General features: G+C 36.6%; 1 protein-coding gene across 7 annotated transcripts in view; it reads right to left on the bottom strand.

Moving 5' to 3' along the window:
• Nucleotides 1-25187, bottom strand: part of SORCS2 (sortilin related VPS10 domain containing receptor 2) — a 537034-nt gene that overhangs the window by 98725 nt on the left and 413122 nt on the right. For all 7 annotated transcript variants that reach the window (XM_085223524.1, XM_085223526.1, XM_085223528.1 and 4 more), the window contains 2 exons: nt 6008-6172; nt 1918-1991 (listed from right to left, as the gene is read on the bottom strand). In XM_085223524.1, coding sequence (XP_085079650.1) covers nt 1918-1991; nt 6008-6172 — 239 coding nt within the window. The remainder of the gene's footprint in view (nt 1-1917; nt 1992-6007; nt 6173-25187) is intronic.

The following is a 25187-nucleotide window of genomic DNA, read 5'->3' as shown; positions in this document are numbered from 1 at the left end:
GACCGCAACTGAGTGCGGCCATTCAGTTAATTCCTTATCCAGCGAGTGGTCCATCCATCAAATCCATTTTTCCAAGAACACAATACTGGACTCAGCTGAGAGTTCCCCAGTAACCAAGGCCTGATGAAGCTCATGTTCTTACAGCTCTCAGAATACTACACAAACACTGGTTTCTATCCAGCCTTATGATAACTCAGGTGATGAAAGCCCTGCAATAGTAGAAAGTTTTCTAGAATGACAGAAGAACTTCCACGGGAATGCCATCACACACAACCCTCCATTCTCAGCAGATTCTTTCTGTATTGCAACATCCCATGTGATATGGTGCTTAGTAAGGTTAATAGAAGGGGGCAATGCTAAACATCTGCCCTTAAATTCTTGCTGTTGCTGGCCAATACAATTCTTGAGGAAATTCAGAGAGATCTATGCACAGAAAAGGGGTAAAGAAAAACCTACAAATTATTTTTAATGGTTATAAACGTACAAGCTCTCAGAATTTATTACTCTTAACTGAGAGAAATGTGACATTTATGAAAAAACATTTTTTTGAAGTAAAAAATTGGAGTTATTTCTGTCAAAGTTCTGGGATGCTTTCCCTGATTGTGTCTGAATGATATAAATAAGTATAAGGATTCTGAAATACAGCAAAATACAGACACAATGTTAAGCATGTGCTTGCTAGTGACTTGAATGGTTTTCAGGCTGCATGCATTTTAAAAGTTTATTTAATTAAAGATTGAGCTGAATATCTTCCTAATTTACATTCTATGCAATTTTACTTAGGGAGACATGACACTTCTGACCCACAGTGTAACTTCTAAGTGATGATAGTTGAGAGTGAAGCATTTTGCCTGTAACATTCCAGCTGCTATGCAATAGTTAAGTTCTTGGGTAAGGGTATGCTTCACAGGAGCGAAAAAGCACGAGGCTGATTCTAATATTTCAGCAGAAAAGGTTGAGACAAACTGGAGTAAATCAGAGTGGTGTTACCAGAGGCTGCTTTTCTAAAAGTATGGATAGTGAAGACATTGCAGAACAAAACAAGTGCTTGGAAGTATGAACAACTCCCACGATTTCTGCAAGGACAATTCTAGAACTAAAAAAAATCAAAAGCCATTTAGAAAAGGAAAATGACCAGCAAGTTATGATTAGTACTGTAATAAAAATATACTAATAATTGATAATTATATGTTTATGCATGTTTATTCATGTTTTATTGAAGTAAAGCATGAAAAGTGGTATTCTCTGTTTTTTTCCCATAGAAAACAAATAGCTGCCAAGTGTGCAAATTGACAACTTCAAAAGCTGAAATCAATTAAAAATACCAGCAAAGTTTAAGTTTAAATTAAGTTACATATTTTGCAAATACTTCACTTGCAGGAAATATATGCATTGGCTTATCCTTAAAAAAAAATTCTATCTGCTTAAACCACTTCTTAAGCACCTTCAGAGACAGTCAAATATTTGACCTGAAAATAAAACAATTTTATATGTGTATCCTATAGTCACATTTTCCATCAGTTTCCTTAAGTTTATATATGACTCCAATTAAAAGGTCTGATTCAACCTTTCTTAAAAAAATGTTATAGATTTTTTCTCTGCGAAAAGACTGTTCTCCTCTCTAAAGATCAATTTTCCCACTAAAACAAAAAGCAATTTCATTGGACATTACAGTTCTCTTTAATCTTTGGCTCCACAGATCCAGACCTGTAACCGCTATATACACTGACACTCAGCACAGTCACTGGTGTGAGTACAAACTGGCAATAGCGGATGCAGCAATGCTGACATACTCAACCTGCAAAAGACATGAAGGGTCCTATTGTTCTTCTCTGCACCTCTGGAAATATCCTTCTTGATTAGGATGAAATATATTTCCTGTTCATTTTTTAATCTGGAAGGTAACAGTTTTCTTACCAAAAAATATGATCTTTTGAAACACGTTCCTGAAGAAGAACCCATTTTTTCCCCAAGTCAATGGATACATAAACCTACAAAACAAAACGAGAAAAATCAGGTGAGAGGAAACTTAATGATGTACATCTTAAAAGACAGGTCCTATGTCACTATTAAAATGATTGCATATGAATAAAAAAATCATTTCCAGGAACTCTCCACAATGATTTTCAGAGTAATATCTTTTCACAGAGAAAATCTTTTAAAACATAATATATAAAGAATGAAACTTGGTGACAATATCTACTTGTTTACCATGAAAATAATCCATAATTCATTTTGGGTCAGATTCTTTTTGATCCCAGCAAAGTTACAAAAGAGAGAGGGTACAAGGACACTTATTTTCTCCTTTCCATCCACTGACCAAATAAACACTTGTTTTATTCTTCAATCTTTAATTCTACTAAACACACTTAAGACAGGAAGTCACTAGATTAAAAACTCTGCTAAAATAGAACCAAAAGATATCATAGAAATTCTATAGAGATTTGATGAGGAAAGGTGAGAAATGGTCACTCAGTAGAGGCAGAAGATGGCCTAGAGAAGACTTCAGTTCCCTCTGAACAGCTCATGCCTGCAAACACTAATGATATGGATGGGTATCAATAGAGTAGACATGAAAGCAGTTTTTCCCCACATAAAACAGGAGATAAAACAGTTATTCAAGAATCTCCTTTATTTATTTTCTTCACATTATCCCATAATGTTGTTCCTCTGCTTAAATTACAAATACCTACCATGCTTCTATAGAGACATGCTTAGAGCCCCCTGCTGTCTACATGCATTTCTTATTTAATCCAATTTACATCTGATAGGCTTTCTTTTAATATCTCTAATAGGGAAAAAATGCAAATAAAATTGTTCTATTTTGATGTGGGAATAATTCATCAGTTCAGTCACCAATTGTTAGGGAGAGTCTTATGAGGATTAGTAAAAAATGCTTGTTTTAAAATTACAAGTTCAATGATTAACGTAAAAAACTACAATAAATTAGTCTTTACTAGAGAAAAATAGCTATATCACTATGCAAAACCTTAGATAACTTCCCTCAACATAAACTCCACGGGTAGATGTACTTAAATTTGAATTAGAACTAAAACATCCTTTTCCCCACTTACTCTGTACTTCACAATTACTGGGCTTTACTCCACTGCACAATCATTAAAGCAGGCAAATCACAGCTGTGGTAAGAAACTATGGTCAGGACTCTGACTGCTTACAATAATATTGACCTAGTTGATGCATAGACAAAAACAAGCTTGGTTCACTGTAGTGAAAAGACCTTACAGTCTGACTGAAAGGGAGAGTGAAATAGGAATAAGAAGGCACATTCAAAACCAAGATGGATTTTTAACTGATGTGCTATTCAAAATTAATAAAAAATAATGCGTACCTAACCTTAGCACATATTCAGCCTCCTTAAAATGAAGAAAAAGATCCATGTGGGTTTTGCTTTATAGTAGGTGGATACGATAAAACTGACAAATAAGTTTATAGATGAGGTGGAAACAGTGGTCAGCTAAAATCTCTGGCTTCAGAAAACACTTCTAATAGATGCTTCTTATCACCCATTTAATAGCTGTAAGGAATCACTTTTAAAAGAAATTGAAAATCATAGAATCATAGAATGGTTTGAGGAAAATGTACCTCTAAGTTTTCCCCACCTTTACAGACTCTTAGTGAACAATCAAAATCCACCATATCTCTGTTGAATCTTAAAAATCAAAAAGCATTTATCAAGCTCAGTGAATAGCTGATTGTTATTCATTATAACTGAGGTAGCCAGAAAAAGGGAGTATAGATTTGAGGCAGTAAATGGATTAGTCCAACTACATTGACTAGATTTGCATTCATTTATAGTGTCAGCCAGAGGCTAGAGCTGTATTTAAATAAAATCTGGGGTTCTGAATGAAAGAACAATGCTGATATTGCAATAGAGAATAAGAAGTAAATCAAATCAGGAGCTGTGAGACAGGCTGTGATGCTCCAGTAGACAGAGAAGATTCAATGATTGCTGTTTACAAAGGACACGATCCCACATTCCTTGTATGTCTGCAAAGAGCCTTTGCAAGAAATCATTTGAGTAACAGGAGGGAATGGATTCTCCTGAGTTTTAGATTATGTCACTGTTTTGATATGACTTTATTTCAGTGAAAATAGTATTAATTAACTCAAAAATCCAAAGTATACAATCTCCCCAGGCCAAATTCAGATTAACGCCCTCTCTGGATACCTTTGGTTTTAGTACAGTGACTTCTTTGTGTCAAGCCACAGTTCTGATTTTAAAATCATTCTTTGCCAATATCACTTCATCTTCCTCTTCCTGCTAGGCCAAATATGTCAGATCTTACACAAAGGACCTTATACAACTGGGCAGGTTATTTGTACAGTTATAGTGAAAGGCACCCTTCATTCTTGTACATCTCAGATAAAGATGTAGGGATTATCCAGTACGTCCTTATGGTTGACTCTTTTTAGTGTCATAACAAAAACCCTGAGAGAAGTCTATCAGATTACCTAAAATATTCTTGCTACTATTGAAAAGTTATTCTTTATTGACTGCTTTGTATTTTTTTGTCCAGTTGTGTTTTAATGTGGCAAGTAATAGTATCACTACTTTGGGAGGCTATCCATGTATAAAATGCCTGAAAACTTCCATATAACATATAATTTCTCAAAACACAAAGGAAATGGCTTGCTTTGAGCTCTTAGTCCCTCCTCTTTTCTGGCAAATATTTTTAATGACTGGCTGTGTGTGGATGGTCAATGTCCTCCATCACACTATGACACTTAAAGAATCTCCCACTTTGTTTTTTGAGTCAGTTAATCTCCTAACTAAACAAAACTCAGGGATTATGTCAATCATCAGAAACAAAAGTCAAACTGAAAATGGCACTTTTCATAACATTGGCTTTTCACAACTTTTAGCTTTCCTGATGCATGTTGTTCTCATAAAAAGTATTCATCACGTTTGTAACAGCTAATTCTAACTTGTGTTACGAGTTAGAATTCAAGCTGGTAAGTAAAACACTCCATTAGACAAGAGACTGTGATTGGTTTGTTAATCTTTTTCATACCGCCTCCATCCTTACTTGCAAATGCCTGTGAACACAAACTAGGGATCAGTTATTAAGTTAAATACCTCTGGAAATATCCCCAATATAATGTATCATATAACATATCATATAATATAAAATGATATAATGTAACTGAAGTCAGTGCAGCAGTTGACTGCAGCAACTTACTCCTACTACTCTCACCAACTATATACAAACGCTTTGTGATCTCTGACAAGGATTGAAATGGACTGGAGTTTGTCTAATTTCAGCTTAAAAAAAGGAGTTACAGTGGAGGTGAGGCAACAGCGGTATCAGAACCAGAACTGCAGTGACTTTAAAGCTGTAGTTTGGGCACTGTGAAAAAGAGATGAATGACACTTTTTACAGAATGTGTGCTCACTCACTGGTGTTCAGTTGTACCCACCCAGAGAAATGACTTTATAATATACCCGGAAAAAAAAAGAAAAAAAAAGAAAGATGGCCAAAATGTACAAACTACATAATGCAACTTCTGAATGTGTTATAAATATATCATGAGAGAGAATTATTCTACATTTCTACAGATTTGGTGATTCCCTAAATACTCTTCTGCTGTATGATTGAACAGTTTATTTTATTTTACATCCCATGAAAGCCCTTTGAAGGCAGTAGTTCAGCTTCATTAACTTTCTATTATATTATAAATTAATGAGCAGTAGCTTATGGTCATTTTCTAGGGAGAGGTACATTTCAGAGGCAGTATTTATTATACAGAAGGATAAATACTACCAATAACCATATCAATTGAAAATGACAGGATTGAAGCTACCACAAAGCAAAAAACTGGACATGAATGAAATAAATATTCAAATAAGCTTCTCAAACACTGAATATGGCTTCTTTCTGGATAACTGCTTTCATAAACACCAACGTTCAGCAGCACAACCCAGAAGTTTCATATCCTTTTAATGACATAGCTGCTAAACTTCAAACAGAGTATGTTCACGGCTCACCTTGCCTTCCTTTGTGTAAGCAAGTACTTTGTCTTCTTCTTTTGGGTGGAAGAGGAGAGTTTCCACAAAGAAAGTAATGGGTTGTTTCTGGAATGTAGCTCCTTCATCTGTGCTTATGAAAAGGCTTTGGTCACGGTCATTATGGGAAGAACTTACAAGAATGATCTAAAAGACAACAACAACAACACATTCACTTAGAAGACTGTTTTCTCTAAAACAGAAAACAAAGCCTATTCATTTTTTCTTATGTATGTGTCAGAATTTGTGCATACCCCATCTTTCAAAATTCTGTGGAAAAAACCCTGAAAGGTATCTAAGATATGATCCTATTAATCTTCCCTGTCCAAATCTATGAATGTGAAAATCATAGAAAGGCTTGGGTTGGAAGGGACCTCAAGGATCATGAATCTCCAACCCCTCTGCCGCAGGCAGAGCCACCAACCTCCACATTCAATACTAGACCAGGCTGCCCAGGGCCCCATCCAACCTGGCCTTCAACACCTCCATGGACGGGGCATCCACAACCTCTCTGGGCAGCCTGTTCCAGCACCTCACCACTCTCTCTGTAAAGAACTTCCCCCTGATATCCAACCTAAGTCTTCCCTACTTCAAAATCTATAACTTCCCTTGTAAATTGCACCAAATTGATCACAATTCTCGTCTCTACTCAGAGCGACAGCCTTAGATTTTGGTCCTCATGCAAGGTTCATGATGCCACATGAGAAAATCCTGAGATAACCTAAAACGAGTTAAAACTAATAATGACTCATTTTAACATATTCATATAGATACATCACCTCCTCTAGTGAAGCTGCATTCATAAATACTAAATGTAAAAATGTAATCACTGCTATAGTTATATCAGAATATTCACCATGAGGACAAACTATTTTATAATATCTTTCCATTGCTTCAAGTCCTGCTGAAACTCTTTGAGTAGAAAGATATTTCTTTTTTTTTTTTTTTGTTATTTTTAACTCAGTTATTTGCATTTCCTTCTTATGTCCAGATAATACCTTAACTCAAACATATTAATAGCTTGAGCTCTTCTCTTGTTTGAATATCCTATCAGGCTTTCAGTAACAAAGAAATTCTCCTCACATAATCTAATCAGAATTACACTCTTCTCATTTTCTTCACTTTTTGCAGTTCACCAACATGTCATAGCATAGTTAAAAAATGCCAATATGAGTACCCATTTTTATTGTTTTTCCAGACCAAATAGGCCCAGCTTGCAAGCAAAAAGGTGCCCTTATACACTGATAGCCCAAAAACAAAACAGATTTTCAAAATGCCAGCTGGCTTCTATTTAGCTCACTCTGCAAAAACAATAAAAAAATAAGAACAATCTTGCAATCAAAACATATTTTAAATATTCAGCAAATGTTGCAGAAGACGCCACAGAATCCTAAGCACTGCTATATGGTTAATGTAAATTGTTAAGAGATAAATGGCAACCAGTTATGCAAACAGCATTAGAATAATATGAATACAAGGAAGTAAATATATTAAAAATTGTACCATTTCTTCTACGTAGTCTTTTTTTTTTTTTTTTTTTTTAAAGTAAAGCTGAAGTCCAAAAAATTAAAATTCCTAATGAATTGCACAGAAATGACAGCTGGTCTGGGCTTTACCGCTATTAGTCTTGGGGGAAAAAGTGAATACTTAAGTATGTGCACTTGTACTTGAAACACATGCACAGATTCACAAATTTCTGCATAGTTTCTATGAACCTCAAATGAAGTACATATTGAAATACATTGCTGAAAAAGAGACTTACACATATACTTCATGGTCCATGGTCCACATCAAAACCCCATCCTATAGCATTCATTAAGCCATATCTGTGGTGATCAGCTGTGCGACTAGGTTAGTAATCTTTCTAGAATTTTCTATATTTTTAATTATGACTTTACCCAAAAGTATGAAGATGTCTTTGTTATTGTTAGGCTTCTATAAATGACACCTTCACAAGTAACATCTAGAATGTGCATGGCTTCCTTTATCCTGGGTAAACTCTTCAGACATCATCTGTTTAATCTACTAGTACATATAATCCAAGTATAAGGCTCACAACCCAGGTACACCACTCAAAGATTCCTTTAATATCTTCATTCAGCAGTTTTCTGCAGAGGGCCTGACACCAGACTAAAATTGAATGTGGTTATAGTGTGCTTCCCTTCCTCTTTACTTGCATCACAACACTGAGAAAAGTATCAGTGCTCATCATGAAGACTTGTTCTTTCCTTGTTACATTGCTAACTGCAGCTTAGGCTTCAAACATCATAATTTCCTTAGAAATAAAGGAATTCAAACAACCAGCATTCTACCTGAGATGCTTAATGTTCAAACCTGCTAGCTAATGATGAGATCACAGAAAGAACCACACAGTCTTGTGTGAAAGGGCCAAGCAAATTCCACATGCAATGCTGCAATGAGATCTCAACAAATCCTGATGAAGCTCCTGCCCAGGTATGTCCTTGTCCTGAACGTTAATATGTGGACTGTGCACAAGACTGGTCATGAGATTCATGCTTAGCATGCAGTGTGTATGAGTTCTTCCATGCTGCATAACTAGAAGCAGCACTAATTCTTTATTGAAAGCTTAGTTCTTTGGAATCCCTTTGGATACTGTCTTCTAGTCCAAATAATTTCCAGAAATGTCATTATCTACATTCCCTTCTGTTTATGTCTTTAAAAACATTCATATAGAACTAAGACAAATCAGTATAGGGTATACACCAGAAAAGGCATAGACTGTACTTGAAGAGAAAGGTAAAGTCTTGCCTACAGTGTGAAGGTCTTGCTTTTTTTTTTCAGCCCAGTAAATCTTATGAGGACAAGAATACCAAAATATTGACTTCCAAATAATAAAGGAATTAACTTTATAAAGCTGAGAGTAGTTGTCACTGTTGATGAACCTTGTGTGTAGGCACACCTGCTTCTCACCCATACTAAGAACCCAGAAAACAGCTTTTCAGAGAACATTATTCTAGACATGTAAGCCTGAAGAAAAATGTCAGATATAATGAAATGCAAACACGCTGTGAGATTTGCTAATGCTGTCCTTAAAAATATATATATTATGCATCTTTCAGAGTTAAATCTGAGAGAAAAAAATGTAGCTTGAAGACTACAGACATTTAAGCATACACGAGAGAGTCCCTAACCATACTCTTATCCACACACGTATCATAATTCATTTAATGAAATATTTTTGAATTTAATTCAGTGATCTGATATATATTTCCATAGTTTTTGTGCCAGGCATACAGATTTGCTCCCCACAGCTAACACACAGGGAGTTCAGTCTTGCCTGCTGGCTAGCACTACTTACTGAGGAAAATATTCCAGAACAAACATTGTCCCCACATTAAATGCTTTCCACAACAAGTATTATTTACTTTGTAAACGCAAAAAATACCAAAACCTTCCTACTAGCAACAGACGAAGGGATGCAACTAGGACATACTATCTGGAGAGCTGGCTTAAAGTGATTGCTGATGGTTTTAACTCAGAATAAACAACTACTCGCTTGAATAATTTAGTATCCAAAAACCAGAACAGATTTTAATCACATCTAAACTTCACCTAAGCTTCTTTTAGACTGTGCTTTTTAACTAGCATTTCTCCCTCTTCGTCAAAGTCTTAATATTTTTTTAGTAAAACTGTAGCTTAACATTATGCTGTTTATCCCTGACCTCACCTCTTCATTTCTCATCAGCTAAATAAACCACAGGAACATGTAGGTATACATCTAGATCAAATGTATATCTACAACTTCCAATAGTTAAGTGAAGGTAAAAGAATATTTCAAGGTGAAAACATATCCCATAGATTACCAAGAAAGTCAATAAAAAGAAGCTATGATATACATCAACATGAAGGAGAGCAAAAGAGATTCCTAATAAAAATGAAAAACTGTACACCATGTCAGTATAGGAATTAAAGCATTCCAAAAAAATAAAGAAAAGCTATGCTTTTTCTTGTTTCAGGAAGTTAGTGAAGTAGTTAGGAAATATAAAAGCCAAATAAATCCAAAAATAATGTGATTAAACCCACTTATATTTAACCTCTCTTTCAGGATTGATTGGCCAATGTGTATGTCTACCTGTTCCCTCTGCTGGGTAGAATCACAGCCTGAACCCCAAAGGATAAAAAGATGCTGACAGCTAAGGCTACCGTAGTCTGGGCATCATACTTCTTCTTCCCACGATTACCACAAAAACTTGGAATAATCATAGTGATTACCATGGAGTCTTAACTATAGATTTGGCAGCAATTCAAAGCCATGCTGTAATTTCAAGTGGCAATAAACATAGGATATTAACATGCATCATTTGCACCGTTTCTGAAATATAATCCTCCTCCCCTAAGCTTAGGTCCAATAAAAATGTAAGCTGAAGATAAATTTGATCTTAATCAGCACTTTCTCTAAAACAAGGCATTCTTCTTGCATATTACAATTTTGCTGTTTTCTCCAGCTTTGGCAACTGATCTTATATAATTCTAGATTTCATTATCCTTTCCTTCTCTTTAATATATATTAAAAAAAAAAAAAGAAAGAAAGAAAAAGAAAACCCAGAAGTCCAGCAGGATGTAATTTCTAGACTTGTATCATCAGACTTGCCACAGGAGAATTCTGCAATAAGTGATAAGACAGGTGATAAATACCATTTTTTGAATTATGTAATTCTGCGTATGGTCTGAAATCAAAACACTTCATGTTAACTCTAAACTGAACTTGGAAAAAGGAATATAACTCAGGATGAGTAAGAAACTGTAATACAGAAACTGTTCATTTAAGGGTACATAGTAGCTATTCAAGAGACGCCAGGCACGCCCTGGAAGCACCTGCATCTCTCCGCATCCTTCAGTAGATGCAACTCCCACTGGACACAGAGGACTTGGCTACTGGGAATTAATCTTAAAGAGTGCTGGATGCATTCCAGCAAAATACTTAAAGATGGAACTAATATCAAGCTTATGAGCAATCCCCAGTAAGGTCAATTAACTTCCATTAAGAACATGTAATGTTGTGCTCAGATGGAAGTTGCTGTCTGAAAGGGAGACAAGGCTTCTGGGCACAGGCCAGCCCCAAAACTCCTGCTACCAGCGCATAAAACTGCATGTCTTCATGGCAGTACTGCCAATCTCAGGCAGTATTGATATAGCTCCACAGCACTGCAGTCACACCCTCATTTTTTAGATTAAGTAAATAAGTCATCTATTTTTCTTGTTCTTACAATTTACATTATTTATGTGTTATTAGATGTCCTTGGCTGATATAGAAATTACTCTAGCTCCTGGTGACAATTGTAAATGAGATGTTGCTTCTCAGACAGCATTCATAAAACACAAAGTGGACTGCCAAGGGATGTGATTTTTTTCCTGGATGGTATGGAAGACTTGATAACTCAAGAGTGGAAAAGCTGCAGAGAGAAATATAGTCCCCTTACTCTCTCAGTGGTAAAAAAACAATATATAAAGAATCAAACCAGGGTAATTCCAAACAGAAAGTAAAATAAAATGCCTTCCAGCTGGCAGTTTAATCCTATAGGTTTTTCCTTGAAGTTGAACTCAAATTCACTCCTTTTAAATGTTATAGTTATTAATGAATATAATCGCTAGTGAATCACTGAAAATTGAGAAGATCTAGAAAGCCAGCTTGCGTGCAACTGAATTGCATAAATGCATTTTCATGCATATATATATCCCAGAATAGTATATGGTGAGTACTTTCCATGGTGAGCATTCACAGCTTCTTCCAGAATTTGTATTTCCTTTCTCTTAAGGAGTCCTTTCCAAATTGTCAAACGTTTCAATATAGCAGCTAGTTTCTGTGAGAACTGCCATTAGGGAATGGAAGGTGGGAATGTTAAGGAGGGCTCCCAAGAAATGTCTGTTCTACTAATCATATAGTGAAGGGCTATGAGAAACAATCCTAGTGGAGCTAATGGAAAGCAGATAGTAGAGTTTCAGCTCCCCTGTGTTATGACCACCTCATTAATCGTTTTGAGCAACACAGCTGAACCTGTCATATTATTTATCTTGTACAAACAACACTTAATATCCTAATGTTAAGAATTTAGGATCTTAAAATGAGCTGGTTACCAACTGGACCACTTATTTACAAATGGAACATAAGGAGAATAAACATCAGAGTCAACATTTAACATGCTATTATAGCAACACGAAGGAGAAAAAGCTGGCTTAAACTGCAACTAGGCAATTACACAGTCTGCTAGTAAAAGGAAACAGTTTTGAAAAAGTTGCCTTTTTTCAAGAACATTCACCATACAGGCAGCAAGTTTAAGGCTGGTTACATATCATAGTAAAAAATGCCCACAGAGAAACAACTACAAAAGTTCTGATTGATGTTGATGACCAGTCTAAAAATCCTGTTTTATTGCACTTGTTGGTAACTGATACATATTTAAATATGCCTGATTGCTATAGCTGTATACCTCAAAGATGCTGACTATGCTGAATCAATCTCTGGGGAATGCTAACTGCAGCTCCAGTCTTCAGTTTTCTTATTTAGAGAAGTGTTGGGTAGGATAAGCAAGCAAATTTCACACATCTGCTGGAACCTGCTGGAATCTAAAATTCATTGCCACCCAAGTTGAGTGGCAGGCCAAATTTTCATGAGGAATGCTTTGTTTAAAAACCATATCAGAGGGGTGAATATGCCAAAGGTCACAGCACAGAGAGAAACAGTACTCAGTGTCTTCATAGACAGTTCTTCCTCTAACAGCAAATTTTGATAGTGTTACTTGTAGAGCCACCTCACAGAGTTGTTGGGAATACTGATGTATTCATTCCTAACAGCTCTTTGAAAGAGTAGAACTCCAGTTAAGTGACATATATTATTCACCTTCTACAAAACACATTGTTACTATTTTGAACCAGTAGTTAATTAGTAGGGATTAACATTAATATATCTAACAAACCTCTTAGCATAGGCTAAACTCACATGGAGAGGTGCAAAAGCTGTATTAGGTACATAATGTTAATATACAGATAGCCAATATCGTTTGCTTTTTTTTCTTTTTCTACATTTCTTGTTACATTTCAGTATTTTTGTTTACTATCATATTGATATTTAACATATTCAAATAGTTTCATTGAAAATTTTATGTTTTGATAAATCAGGAATAAGATCAGATAGTTTTTCCCAGTATGCTTTATATCAGCAGCTTGAGTGGGGAATAGCACTGGGGGAGACATATGGCCAGTTCTTGTCACAGCAGGGGAATGTACTCTCACCAAGTTTTATATTGCCCATAAAATAAGGGCATTTTGCGTGACTTGGAGGGAAAAAAGGATTTGGATAGCACAGCAGAAATGGGCAAGTTTTGTTCTTTCTTACCAACGTCTCCACAAATGTTATTATTTCCCAGACAGAACAGGCACATACTGATCTTTTTTAGCTTGGGCATTCACAACTAATCTAATTCAAGAAGTTATTCTGCAGACTTCCAGTAAACCTGCAAATATTTTCTGCCTGAACACATCAAAGAGCATAAATACAAAACAACACTTCCAAAACTGTATAATGGATGCGCACAAAAAAATGGCTGCATATATGTGTTGATCTAATTTAATGAAGAGAGAGGTCAAACAGTTCCTGGTCTCCAACCATTAAATTGTTTGGATGAAAAAATGCACTGAGCTCAAAGAGAAATTAAATGAACAGTTACCAGGGGACAAAGAGAAAACATAAATGAGAGGAAGGCAGTTGTGGTGGTTAAAAATATCAGTTGTACGGGACTGATCAGGACTCACCATGCTGTGTAATAGGCAGGACACAAAGCGGTATGTCTTTTGGTGTTCTACTATAAAATACAATTCTCTTACAAGATAGAGCAAGAAATTTCCAGAAACACTAAGAAACTGAGATTTTAAAGCATTGCTCTGGGGAATCTCACTTTGCCGAAATTGTCCCCTTCGATCCTGAAATGAAAACAAATTCTTGGTGTTCCTTCCAAGGTCATGTTATAATGCTCCCAAGACATCTGTAACTCCAACTGATACATCAGCTTCAAACACCTACATTCCTTTCTCTCCCAGTTCTATAAAGCAGGTCTTATGGAAAGCAGTGCACTGACTGTATTAAAATTTGAAAAGAATATGCTTCACAATCTAAAACAGGATCTATGTAGATGCATACTTATACTTGTACATACACAAAGGTTCCTGCAACCAGATGGGATACATCCAAGCGTGCTGAAGCAGCTGGCTGGAATCACTGAGAGCTCTGTAAGGGTCTACTGACTGGAAAAGGTTTCTGAAGATTGGAACAAGGTAAACACTTTGACCATCTCAGCATCACCTACTAAATGTCACAGAGGTGTCTCGCATCATATTTTGAACTTGTCTGTTCCTGTATCTAAAGGGGTAAGTGGCAATATGAAGTGACTTATTTAAGACCTTACCCTTGAGGAAGCACCTGCTTCCTTTTAAGAACTGTAGGCACTCTCCTTAATGGAAAACTGGGTGTAGTTAAAGACCGAACAACTCTTCTTTTCTAAACCACAGGAGAAAATAAGAAACCCTGGAGAAAGAGCTGCATTGAGCAAGTCTTTCACACATAAGCCACAGCTGATTATGTGGTTTTGAAGGGGAAAACACAAGAGGGAGAAAAAAGGAAGGCAGAGCAGCAGAAGCAAGCATTGGAAAAACAATAATTATTTTTCACTTGAATTCGTATATATCTCCATTATGTGGGATACAAAGCTTAATTATAAAATCTCTTGCTATTGAAATATTTCCCCTTATCTTTGATATCCAGTCCAAATGGACTGGAAAAAAAGGCCCTTGAAAAGCAGAAAGGAAACGTCTTTTAAAGTAATTTTTGGTCTCATTAGGGCAAATCTCATTAATAGAAAAAGGACTTCACTGAAGAATAGAGCTTTTATATTCAGAAGCATACAGCACTGCTGTGCCTGATTCTAGCAGCACTGTAGATAACAAAACTCTCTATCAGGGTTTAGATTTTTGTAAAACATCCATTTTATACTGAGGTAGGGCTTTAGAAAATGCACAAATCTGGTACTCACTGTGCTAGTTTTCTCCATGTGTACTTAGTATAGGTGTTGATTGGAGCTTTTGAAAGACAATGTATAAAACATCTTTTTTCTATTGAAAAGCATCATTTTGCCATAACCGACAGGTTTTGCTGACAACTTACAAAAACAAATTTAGCAGCATGATTCCTGAGGCCTGTGAGTGCATTAGGAAAAGATATTTCTTCTGGGGCTGTTCCCCCATATGCACATAAGAAGAAAATATTTGTTGGGTTAAAGACATTGACTTTGTTAGAGCAATCACATGTTGTTGCAGGAACAATGAGTCTTGCTATCTTCAAAGTCAAATGCTGTGATTAACAACATACTGCTAAAGAGATTCAGCTGCCACTGAGATATGGCAGCTGAAATATGGCTGAGATATGGCCACTGAAAAAGTAAACAAAAGAGACGTGGCTATTTTTTCTTCTAAGTTAAAAAGCTAATCAGACCTCTGAAAACCTCAGGCTGAAGTTAGTCTTAGGATAATAATTCTGTTATCAGAGTCAGCAGGAACTTCACAAACTGCTTGTTATGCAGACTCTGGTATTGACCTCCTTGATAGCAGAATTCTTTCCACTGGGCTTACCACTGGGCTGGCAATTAGGAAGATTTTGTTTTAGTAATCGAGGCTATAATGTGAATTTCATATCAGGCTTTACATACATCACAGTTTCTTTACCAATAATATCAATACCAACAGGATGGGAATAAAATTATTTCTCTGCTGTTTTCTCCAAAATCCCCGTATCGTTCATATTTTGATTTTACTGGCAGCAAGTACCTGATACTACATAAGTCATTTGATTATTCTGAATATATTGTAGGCATACATGGAGCTAGCAGAAGCAGCCCCAGTAAGCAAAATGAATTATAGGAATAATTAAAGAAAAAAAGCAACTCTTCCCTTCTCTCCTCCTCTTCAATGAAATAAGCTTTAATAAATAAATAAATAAATAAATAAATCTTCATATTAATGCTAGAAGTTATTCTGACTTATGAAAAAATTACATACTGTGATGTAACTTCAAATTTTCCATTTAAAGGACCAATTATTATGCCTGAATAATAAATTTACTGTACATTAACACCCCATCATACTGATGTTTCCAGTAGTCTCAGTATCTTACAGTTAACTTTCATAAGAGGAAAAAAACCTCACTGCTCCAGAACAGATTTCTAATCTAAGTTTTGCAGATGTGTATGTTTTTGATTAAATCTATTGGTCAGCTGGCATGTACATACACAGCAAACAAAACACAGACCTGTGTGCCTTTGGATCTGAGCAGGCAGTCTTAAATAACCTGTGCTAAACAAAAAAGATGAAAACAATCTCAGTCGGTAATTACCAATTGTTCTGGCAGATGCAGTTCCAGTGTTTGATAAACACTGATGGATACTGACCAGATATTGCATAAGCAATTCTCTGACATGGAAGTTCTGTGTTTTCAAAGCGTTTCCGTTTCTTTCCTTTCAAATGAGCATGTTCTTATTTCTGGGTAAGAACTCCAGGTGTGTTTTCCTCTCCTTCACCTCTGCTCTTCAAATCATCTGCTGTGCTAATGGATAGGATGTGCAGATAACTCCTCAAATGCCCAGAGAATAGGGATTGATAAAAATAGGTAGGAAGGGACTTCAAGAAGACATCCAGCTTGACCTCCTCCTGCACAAAGGCCATGCAAAGCAGATAGATCAGGGTTATGTCTCCTTGAATTCTGATCACCTCTAAGAGTAGAGATCTCACAATCTGGATGAGATCAGTGTTTGATCTCATCATATAAATTTATTTCCCTTCAAGCTGCAGAAATTTCCTATTTTCCAGTTTGTGTTGCTGCCTCTCCTTCCACGTCCATATCTCTGAGAAGTTTCAACTTCAGGTATACGTGGTTTAGGACAGCGAGAAGATCTCCTTCAAGTCTTTTTAAGGCTAGCAAGCCTAGATCCCTCTGCCTCTCCTTGCATGCCCTCTGCCATGCTCCATCCACTATGCCAATGCATCTCCTGCCCTGGGAAGCCCAAAATTGGAAGAGCTGTTCCAGATACAGTCCCCAAACCACTGAACAGAGTGTTACTCTGCTGGAACAGCTCACTACATTTTTCCAAACTAAGTGTGTCTATCTTTGTTGCAAAGGCACTCTGCTGTGCTCCTGGGTGTTCAAGGAGGACCCACCAGATCTTATCTGCAGAGCTACTTTCTATAGCCAATCCACCATCTCTTAGTACAGTTTGCTGGAGTTCTTGTATCCCATTTGCCAGATTTTTTTTTTGTATGCATGTGTTTGCCTTCATCGAACTTCTTCACAAGTTTACCATCAGCCTGCACAGTGGGTGTCTCTTGATCTACCCTCAAAAAAAAAAATAAAAAATAACCAAAAACCAAAAAAAACCCACAACTAGATGGAGCCACCAAACAATCACTGTGTATCTTGCTGAAGAAATCTAGATGCCTGGGTAAAGCGAGGCAGATAACCTCAGCATTTTGATGAGGCAATACCTCTGTCAGATTTCCTAAATTAGAAGGATGATATTTTACCCTCAATTTTCCAGTGCCAGTTATAATAATTAGGAATGCTTATTTACATATCTTTCTCCAAATAATCTTTTCTCATTAAAACCGCAACATTTGCTTTTTGTTCTTGTGTTTTCTTATGTTTGTTTATGAATGTCTTTAGAGTATATACCTTTGGGAAACCTTGTCCCTCACCTCTTATCTTTTAATTCATTGTAGCCCTGAACCACAGTCACTGTTAAAAAGCACAAGAAATTGTATTGTCTTCTATATCAAATGGATTTGAGATAAAGTTCCTAAAAACCTGTAAGAACCAAACTCATTGCAATACAACACAACTAATTAGGTAGAGACTAGTGTCAGTGTGAGTTAGCCAGAAAGGATGAGCCATAAAACAACACTAGGAGCTATGAAGAGTTTTTTTAACATAATTAAAAATTAATTAAAAACTCTCACTACAATCCGTATTGAGAGGAAAAAAAAAATGGCGTTTTGTCATTTATACAAGTGAGTTTCCTGAAAGAAGCACTCATCTGAGACTGCAGCCCATCCCAGAGAAGTAAACAGAAATCACATAATAATCAACTGCCTGTCCCAGGTGGCATACTAATTCACTAACAGCTCTTGGTAATTTATTGCAAGTTAAGCAGTTCAGTGACAGGCAAGGAAAAAAGCAAAAGAAAACAAAAATAAACAATCCAAAACAAAAAACCTACACACACACACAAAAGAAAAAAGTTATTTACTCTCTTCCCTGACAGTGTCTCACATTGAAATCTACCTCACTTCATCAGCTTGCTGCTAGACATTTCTTTTAGAGAATTAATAAGCAGACAAGAAAAACGTTTGTAGAGGAATAGGCTATCATTCATTTACTGCTATTAAAAGCAAATACCCATGGGACATAAAAGACATCAAAGAAGTACGCTGACCAAAAAGAACCCCAAATCACAAGAGGGGAAAAAAGCCTTACAGCCTCAATCAAGAAGAAAGATTGCGCAGGTGGATGGCTGGTCTTTCCAAATTGCCTTCAACCAGACCTTTGTGAAATACCTTCCTTTGATTACTAAACAATACTGCATGTTTATACAGAACCAAAGGATCCTAAATCAAAATGTTTCAGAAAGTAATAACTAAAATTTGTCAGTTCTTGTCTATCAAGGTGGTATTTGGAGATGCAGAAACAGTACTGAAGTTTGAGTTCATGAACTAAGCAGCAATAGGATCCCACCATCTAAAACGTGGTCAATGTGCCTACAGCCCTATTTTTCAGAAGGCTACAACACATCTGTACTCCTCTGTGAGCCTGATTACAAGTTGCCCAGGGCAAGACTGTCTCTGTTTCACATTTGGACAGTGCCAAGCTCAATCATATTTTGCATGTAGGTGCAACCACGATAAAAGTAAATAAACACAGCTGAGAAAACCAGACTGGTCACTTCGAGTGCTGAGAACTGCTGAGCATTTTTAGAACTCAGTTCTTTTTCTTTTTTTAACCCTTAAATGAGAACTCAGTGATTTTTAAGGAGACATCAAACATGGAACCAGCTGCCCACAAAAAGAAAAGGGTGGATGTGGTACTTAGGGACATGGTTTAGTGGCATGGTGGAGAAGACTTGATGGTTGGACTAGATGATCTTACTTGTCTTTTTCAACCTTCACGATTCTGTCATTTATGACAAATTAATTCAAATGAACTACACACTGCCCTCATTTTCACCATCATAAACAGAAATTAACTCAATTAATTTCATTCATACTGGTCATATACTAGAGACGTGATTTGCAAATTGCTAAGCACTAGAAATTCCCAAATGCATCATCATGTTTCATGCTTTCCATAAATTTCAGATGCTAAATCCATTCCTACAGAGAAGCCTGGTTCTACTAAGCCTTGTGTTCTGAGCATCTTTTTCAAGGCTTATCACTAGGAAGAGTTTTAAGTACTTTAGAGCTATGAATGTGACTTTGCAAACACTTATGGGCATGTTTTGTAGGGAGGCAGTGGGTATTAATGAAAGGCTAGGTGTGATTCAGGCTGTTACAATCGCTGCAGCCAGCAAGGAAGAGAGCAGAACAGAACAACGCAGGTTCATGCCTGAACAATCTCTTGTGGCACCGTGCTGACTTAATGCTATCACTGCAAGTCAGTGAGAAGCTGAGCTGTCCTCCTGGAAAACAAGCTCTGAATAAGAAACACCACATTACCAAGAAGTAACTTAAGCCGGATAAAACAACAAATTGAAGATATTATTTATTTTTTTTTAATTTATTTGTTTTGAGTGGTGCTTCTCAGTGCTGGTGAACGGTAGGGAATAGCAAATCCCTGCAAACTTTCAAAAACAACAGACCCAATCTCTCAAGTAAGTCCCACTCACCTGGTTCGCATCACACACTTTCTGCAGGATATCAAGGTGCCCTCAAGATCCTCTGCTAATCCAGGCACAATCATCAATACAGGTTTTTACAAAACTCCAACCAGCATGTGACAGGTGTAACACTATGCCAAGGCTTTTCTAGTACAAAATAATTGCTGACATTTTTTTCTTATCCACATTTAAGTTTGCAGTTAATGAATGTATTTTCCTATGCTTTGGGGGATAACTTGTGGACTCAGATTTAGGCCACAATGTCTCCTACGGAGTAGGGAATCTACATCTACTACAGCTAAAACACTTTTCTCAGTCATCTGGGTCCATATAGCTCTGCATGTTACAGATACGGTTTCCAACTAGAACCAATTCTACAGTCATATAACTCCATAATTCCACTGGGGGGGAAAAAAAAAAAAAAAGCAACCCCCCCACCAAAACTATGCTCCATGTTGAGATATTTCTCAGAAAGACAGCTAAATTTTGTAGCCTTAGTATATGTTCATACAATAGCCTATTAACCAGAGATTATTTCTGTTTTTAAATGTCTGCAATTGTTTCCCAAAATTCATGGGATGTAGGTCACATTACAATATGTACTCCAAGCTTATATTGTCATTAGTATTTAAAGTTTTCCATGCTCAGGCTGGGAATTTATATCTTTTGTTCCTTCAACACTCTGGTCCATCTTTTGACTTCTCTCCATTATTCATTTTTTAAGTGAAACTGCAAGTTGACTACCTATCACTGCAGGGAAAGGAGAATGAGCACTGCAGGTTATAGACAATTTAAACAAGCAACACTCATGTAAGCATCTCCATCAAAAGTTGCCATTACAGTGATTTATATGCTGACCTGTATCTCCATTAGATCTGGGCCCTGTGGGAAAGCATTTGATGTTCTGTAGTTACCATTATGTAGCACAATAGCAACGGGTGATCAAGTGATCCTCTATCATTTAATGAAAAATGGTTTGGTTGTATGCTAGTATTTTGCCTACACTCGCCTTCAGATCTTGGAATGCATTGTAATTTTTTTTAACTAGTCCCAAAATCCTACTACGGTATTATTAGGCAAAATAATCAGCTGGGACCTTTATTAATCCATATGCACTTTGTTATACATAAAGACGAAAAATTCATTGAAAGGATTTAATCCATTTGAGAGTATTTTTTTGCAATAGAGTGATAGTAGCAAAATAATTTGCTGTAAATACTGCAACACAATGCAAGCTGACAAGGTAAAGTAACTGTTTCCTAAAGCACATTGCATGAGGCAAATGTGGATCACAGCTGCAAAAAGCACATAGGCTTTCCTCAATAAAAGATCTGTAACAAAATTACATGCTCACAAAGCTTTCTCTCTCAGAACAAGATCCTAAAGCCATGCCAACTCCAATGCATTCTGAGAGTGGTGTGTATAACCTCTCTGCTGAAGGTTATGGTCTGGGAAAGAACGACAAAAATGCTGGTATATAGTCTAAATTATCAATACAGTGGTTAAATAAGATTGACCAGAAGATGACTCTTGGATCCTAACAAGGATGTTGCTGTGTAGGGTAGGCAGCAAAAACAGGCAGAGAGCCAGGATTCCATGCTGTATTTGAGATTTTCTCAGCAGCACACTATTAGATTACAAAACTATGTGTTTACCTTAACTCTCTGTTCTTTTTGATACCCAACTGACATGCACTGTATGAAAAAGATGGTGGTATTACAATATGACTTAAAATGTCCTCTGTTTACACTTTCCTACAGAAGCACCCAGGTTTCATTCTGGTAATGTATTTCATTTTTCAAGCTAATGTTTTGAGCATGTAATGTAAAATTAGTGTTGTAACATGCTATTTCAACATTCATGTTGAAATAACAGCAGGTAAACTAGAAAACCAGTACTACAATGAAGAACTACAAACATCTTTTGTATGGTTATTATGAAGTTTCAAGAGCAGATTTTCCATACACCAAGTCACCTGTATCCATCCAACCTCATAGTTCCCTCTAGAAACGACAGAGCTAAATATAAAAACCATTAAATTTGCTGAAACTTAATCTAACAGATGTGAATCTTTACTCTGAGTAATAAAATCCCTTGACATCAAATCTGCTTCAGTCACATCTGTAAAAACTGTGGCTAGACCTATGAAATCAAGATCTATTTTGATCATTCAAGAAAAGAGTTAAGATGCTGGAAGAAGACGGCTCTTTATGGTCCTACTCCATTTTTTAATTTATGAGATATTTTACTGAAACAAGTAACCCTTTCTTACATAACAGAAGCTGCACTATTAGGTTTTCCATGACCATCTGCTCAAGTAAAACAATTTGTGATAAGCGTCTTCATTTACAGAAGTGTAAGAGTTCAGGTTGTAGAGCTTTTTCATCCTCCACAGCACATCAATATTTTCAAGATTATCCATAGCTGCATTTCTGTGACTTTCAAATTATGAAGAGGAACTGAATTTAATATAAAAAGTTAATACTTGTACTAGTAGTCCACATATATTTTCTCATTTCTCATCTGAAGTTAGCTAATTACCTATTTTCAGATGCGAGGGGAAAGCAGAATCATAGTGTCATGGTTTCATGATTTTTGGTTATCTGTATTCCACCTCATAACATCATGTAATGCACTGGGGGTTTGACTGCTGATGCTCAAGTACTGGGTGCCTGTCTGGAGGAGAAGAAGAACTACACTTCCCCAGGGGGCTTTGCGGTCAGCGAGGAGATATAACTGCCGGCAAGGTCACCTGATGCTCTCTTCTCCATCTGCGCTTCTCCGCCTGCACTTCTTCATCGGCTCAACTGGACTGCACTTCTCATCTCAGCGTTGTGGTGAGGCCGATCCACCTTCCAGACACACACACTCTCTCTCTCTCTCTCTCTCTCTCTCATTATATTCTGATACTATATTTAGTAAATTAGTTTGTTTCACCTCAGATTGTTGCTGCTGTTTTCAATTATTTCGGGGTCCCCTATTTTCCTTTTCCAGGGGCATGGATCCGCGGATCCCTCCGCCCTTCTAGTCACGGAACCGGACCGAACCAGCCCGTAAACCATTGACACACAGCAGTCATTATTACGTTACAAATTCCGAATGGGCTGTACTTATATTATTTAGTAAAAAGAAATTATACTGTGCTATCATGCTGAGTACAAGTCAGTGTAAACCATACTTTGCCTCAGAAAAAATAAAAACATTACTGCATTAGCACTACTAATGGATGCTAAATTCTTTATCAGTTTAACAAAAGGAATGATACCATCCTGATTAGAGAACCTTAAAAATCCTTTTCAACAAAGCACTTGTGCACAGCCTTCATCAAAAGTTTTATTAAAATATGACACACTCATGAATATACATACTGCTGCTCTCCAAATAATACAGGATCAAGACAGAAAGTGCTGAAAATTCTTAAGCCTTCCTTCAGACAAAATCCCCATAAAGTTTTTTTTTTCTCCAAAGACAAGCTTTATTCATTAAGCTAGGGAGTAATGTAAGTACAGGACTTCAATCTCCACAGATTTCTACTGCAAATAAATAAATACATGATCGTGCAAATATTGCTCAATTATAAAAATATTTACTTTGTCTACTTCTCTCCCTGATTTATATTCTGATGCATCAAGATGTAGAGGATATCACTGTGTTACAAAGATTACTTCAAAAAACACATCTGTTTCCTACTCTTCCCACAGTTCAATTAAGTAACAGGACAAATCTCTGGGATCCCAGCTGATGCTGGTGAAGCACTGGAACAGGTTGCCCAAGGAGGTTGTGGATGCCCCATCCCTGGAGGCATTCAAGGCCAGCCTGCATGTGGCTCTGGGCAGCCTGGTCTGATGGTTGGCAACGCTGCACATATCAGAGGAGTTGAAACTCAATGATCATTGTGGTCCCTTTCAACCCAGGCCATTCTATGACTCTATAATTCAACATCATTGCTAAATTGCACAGAGCAGAAGGAAATTTCTGCATGTTCTAGGATCAAAACAAAACAAATTTATCAAATAGCCCTGAAACATGCATTAACAGCACAATAACCTCAGACTAATCTACCTACTAATTAATTAGCCAACAAGGTGAATTTTCAGATTCTGAGATTGTTATTTAGGCTGACCACAGAGATTATCTGTGCAGATCATACATTGGAATCTAGGATATTTCTCTCATGAGAGACCTGGGAGGCAACCAGAGTGGGCAGTTCTGACACGTGTCCTGAGATTTGGGCTGAAAATCAATTTTAAATAGCAATTTGGAAAGCATTAAGTGTGTAACAGAGCCTTCCACCTTAATGGTCGTCTTTAAAAAGATAAATGGCTAAAATGAGGGAAAATCAAATGTGATTCTTAATTCAGAGCAGCATTAGTGTGTTCTAACACAAGTGGGAATATATACCATGTCAGCAAAATATGGCAGAGAAATACAGCGCTGCAAATCATTCTAAGATTTAAGTTATCTAGTTTTTCCTACATAGAAAATATATTTACTAGAGTAATTCCGAGAACATTCAAAGAACAGTATTTTGCTGTTTGAGAAATATTACAGCCCAGAGTGCTTTTTGTACAATTTATGCAGACAAAATATCAGAAAACCTTATCAACTCCTGCTGCGTTCCAAATAATCACTATGGATACCATCATTACCCACACCTCATAGCCAGCTTCTCCCAAGTCAGAAATAACTGCACTTACAGAATGATTGGAAAGTGTCGAAATTTGTCTTCAGATTGGACTACCAAAATGATTTTCTTAATCACTTCAAGACAAACATAAAAAAAAACATTGCCAGTAATAGAAAAGATTTTTCTTCACAACTACTCCTCTATACATAAATAATTCCAGTACGTGGAAGCCCATCGAGCCAAAAGCTGTTAAGTAATAATTCACCATGGGGCAAGAAAGAAACAGCCACTAACTCCTCTCTGACTTCCCTCTGCCCCCCCAAATTCAGAAAGTAAAGCTCTAAACCTGCCAAGGAGTTGCAAAGAAAGATTTCCAGTGTGGAGTGGATGGACGGATGGACCTTCCTTTTCTAAGCACAATGATCGCTAAAAACTTGTTCCCAAAATGAACAACAACATTGTTCCCAAAATGGATCCCTATTTTCCTTCTTTTTCTGTAACTGATAAATACACAATCCCAATCTTACCTGAGAACAACTATATGGATATTTTCTTCTCCTTCATATTTCCTTACTATCCATCAGTCTTGTTTACTTAATTACGTTTA

This window comes from Meleagris gallopavo, chromosome 4, assembly GCF_905368555.1.
Source record: "Meleagris gallopavo chromosome 4, MGAL_WU_HG_1.1, whole genome shotgun sequence".
In the NCBI taxonomy this organism is placed as follows: domain Eukaryota; kingdom Metazoa; phylum Chordata; class Aves; order Galliformes; family Phasianidae; genus Meleagris; species Meleagris gallopavo.
This window is presented reverse-complemented; position numbering and strand designations above follow the sequence as displayed.